General features: G+C 39.9%; 1 protein-coding gene across 50 annotated transcripts in view; it reads left to right on the forward strand.

Moving 5' to 3' along the window:
* The window catches only part of LOC118763360, a 95653-nt gene that overhangs the window by 74770 nt on the left and 18383 nt on the right, over positions 1-2500 (forward strand). For all 50 annotated transcript variants that reach the window (XM_036502791.1, XM_036502794.1, XM_036502795.1 and 47 more), the window contains 2 exons: positions 786-968; positions 1826-1867. In XM_036502791.1, the coding sequence (XP_036358684.1) occupies positions 786-968; positions 1826-1867 (225 nt within the window). The remainder of the gene's footprint in view (positions 1-785; positions 969-1825; positions 1868-2500) is intronic.

The raw sequence follows: 2500 nt of genomic DNA on the forward strand, positions 1-2500 counted from the left end.
ACAATTTCTTGTAGGGGTCAACCTGAGGATATAGAAAATGACACTTCTACAAGATTTCACACAGTTGGATCGGATCAGGGATGCCCTGGCTGCAATTCGAAAATTTTAAATATCGGGCCATACTGCGCTTTCAGCCAATGATTACAACAAATGTTAATCACAATAATGGATAATCAGAGTTTGATTGGTTGATTGAGGGAAGTGACGTATCAGTATGCTGAACATACAACTCCATGATTGTTACATTTGTTTCTATGTTTATGTCTGTCAACTATGTCACTCTATAGAAAATGTTTGTGCTTAATTACATTGTGACTGTACAAAAGTAACAGCAAAATATTTCTCAAAGCAAGAAAACAAAAAACGTGTAGGTGGGGTAATATGTTAGTATGTCTGAAAAAAATCAAACTTAGAATCACGGTGAAAGGGTCTTGAATTAAGGACATCCAAGGGTGAAACAATACCATCAGCAACTATTAGCAGTCTATACTACGAGTGAATGAGCGACCTCCTTCATGGTCAACTAACTGGCAAGAAACAACAGCTAAATACTCTACGTTTGCATGTATTTCTGTGTGAGTATATAATTGTAACGGATGACTACTCTCAAGAAAGAGAAAGAGAGAGAGGATAACAGAGAGAAACTGAAATGCAAGGTTAGAATGAGAGGAAAGGGGAAAGAAAGGGTGAGGGAAAGCGAGAAAGAATGAGAAAGGGAAAGAAAGTGAGAAAATGTTATAAAAGAATTCATGAATCTAACCTATCCACTGTCTTCTACTTCACAGCAACAAATCTGTGTATATTTAAAGTGAACAACACGAGGTGCTACCCCTGTCAAAAAGGCAGCTACTACCCGAAATATCAGTCTGAAGCACATTTCTACCAATGCAGTCAAGGACTGTTATTCCTCATGAACTGCCCAGACAATACCATTTGGCACGGAAAATCAATCAGGTGTATCTACGACCGTAAGAAAAAGAAGAGAAATTGTTTCGATTTAGTCAAATTTTTGTCTTTCTGTAACTTGTATTGTTGAGGGTTAATGTTAGTTGTTTTGTTCGTGCAACATAAAGAACGAAGAACACGTGCCCCATACACACACACACACACACAGCATGCACACACACACACACACACAACACACACAACACACACGCACAAATGCACACATGACTTTCTATCTGCAACTACTACGCTCATACACGCATCTCACTCAACAATTCACCATCTATCTATCTATCTATCTATCTATCTATCTATCTATCTATCTATCTATCTATCTATCTATCTATCTATCTATCTATCTATCTATCTATCTCTCTATATATCTATCTATCTCTCTCTCTCTATCTATCTATCTATCTATCTATATGTCTGTCTGTCTGTCTGTCTGTCGGTCTGTCTGTCTGTCTGTCTGTCTGTCGGTCTATCTGCCTGCCTGTCTGTCTATCTGTCTGTCTGTCGGCCTGTCTGTATATGTAACTACTAACTTCGTCTCTCCCTCTTTCGCTCTCTCTTTCTCTCCCTTCCCCTCCTCTTTTTATCTCTCTCCTTCCCTGTATTTTCATGCAACTGGAACTACCCCTTCTTACTGCTTTACTGCGGCCCTAATAATTTAAAATACAACTGCTATACGAATGCATCTTGGACCACGACGCCCAACTTACCGTCAACGCTACCGCAACCCTCATTATTAAACCATTATCTACTTAAGTATTACGATCTCCATTACTCATTGGTAGAACCCCACCATATTCAGTGAATTGGATCTCTTGTTACTCTTTGTCATTTGCTGCGTATCTGATCCCCTTTTTTTATGTTTTAGAGACTCGGCTGTGGAGATTGGCTGCCATAGAAATAAAAAAAGGTAACGTAACTTGGTTTTGCGATAACTGTTATTCGTTTATTTAATCACTTGTTCCAGATGTTGGTCTGCCGCCTGCTAGGGCGCCGCCTTCGAGAATTTTATCGAAGAACTCGGTCCCAGCATATTTCCTAAGTGTTGTTCTTATTCTTTCGATGTTTTGCCTAACCGCTAAATTACGGGTACATAAACAAACGAACACCGGTTATCAAACGATGTAGAAGCAAACACAAAGACACGCTCCCTCACATACTACACACACAGATGCAAGAACAGACGCTCTAGGTTGGTCAGGACAAGAATGGAAGGAGATGTAAAACAGATCGAATCTGAGGGAGGGAAAGTTTGTTACAAAGAGATATGAAGTGCCCGAATGTATCAGGGTCGGATTGGAGCAAACAGAAAAGCTAGTTTGCTGGAGAGGTCAGGCACCCGTTGAAAAGCAAGGTGGAATGAAATGCGATTGGTGATGGGTGATCACAGAACAAAATAGTTAAAGAGCTAATATATTTCTTTACTACCCACAAGGGGCTAAACACAGAGAGGACAAACAAGGACAGGCAAACAGATTAAGTCGATTATATCGACCCCAGTGCGTAACTGGTACTTAATTTATCGACCCCGAAAGGATTAAAG

This window comes from Octopus sinensis, linkage group LG5 (genome assembly GCF_006345805.1).
Source record: "Octopus sinensis linkage group LG5, ASM634580v1, whole genome shotgun sequence".
NCBI classification, from domain to species: Eukaryota; Metazoa; Mollusca; class Cephalopoda; order Octopoda; family Octopodidae; genus Octopus; species Octopus sinensis.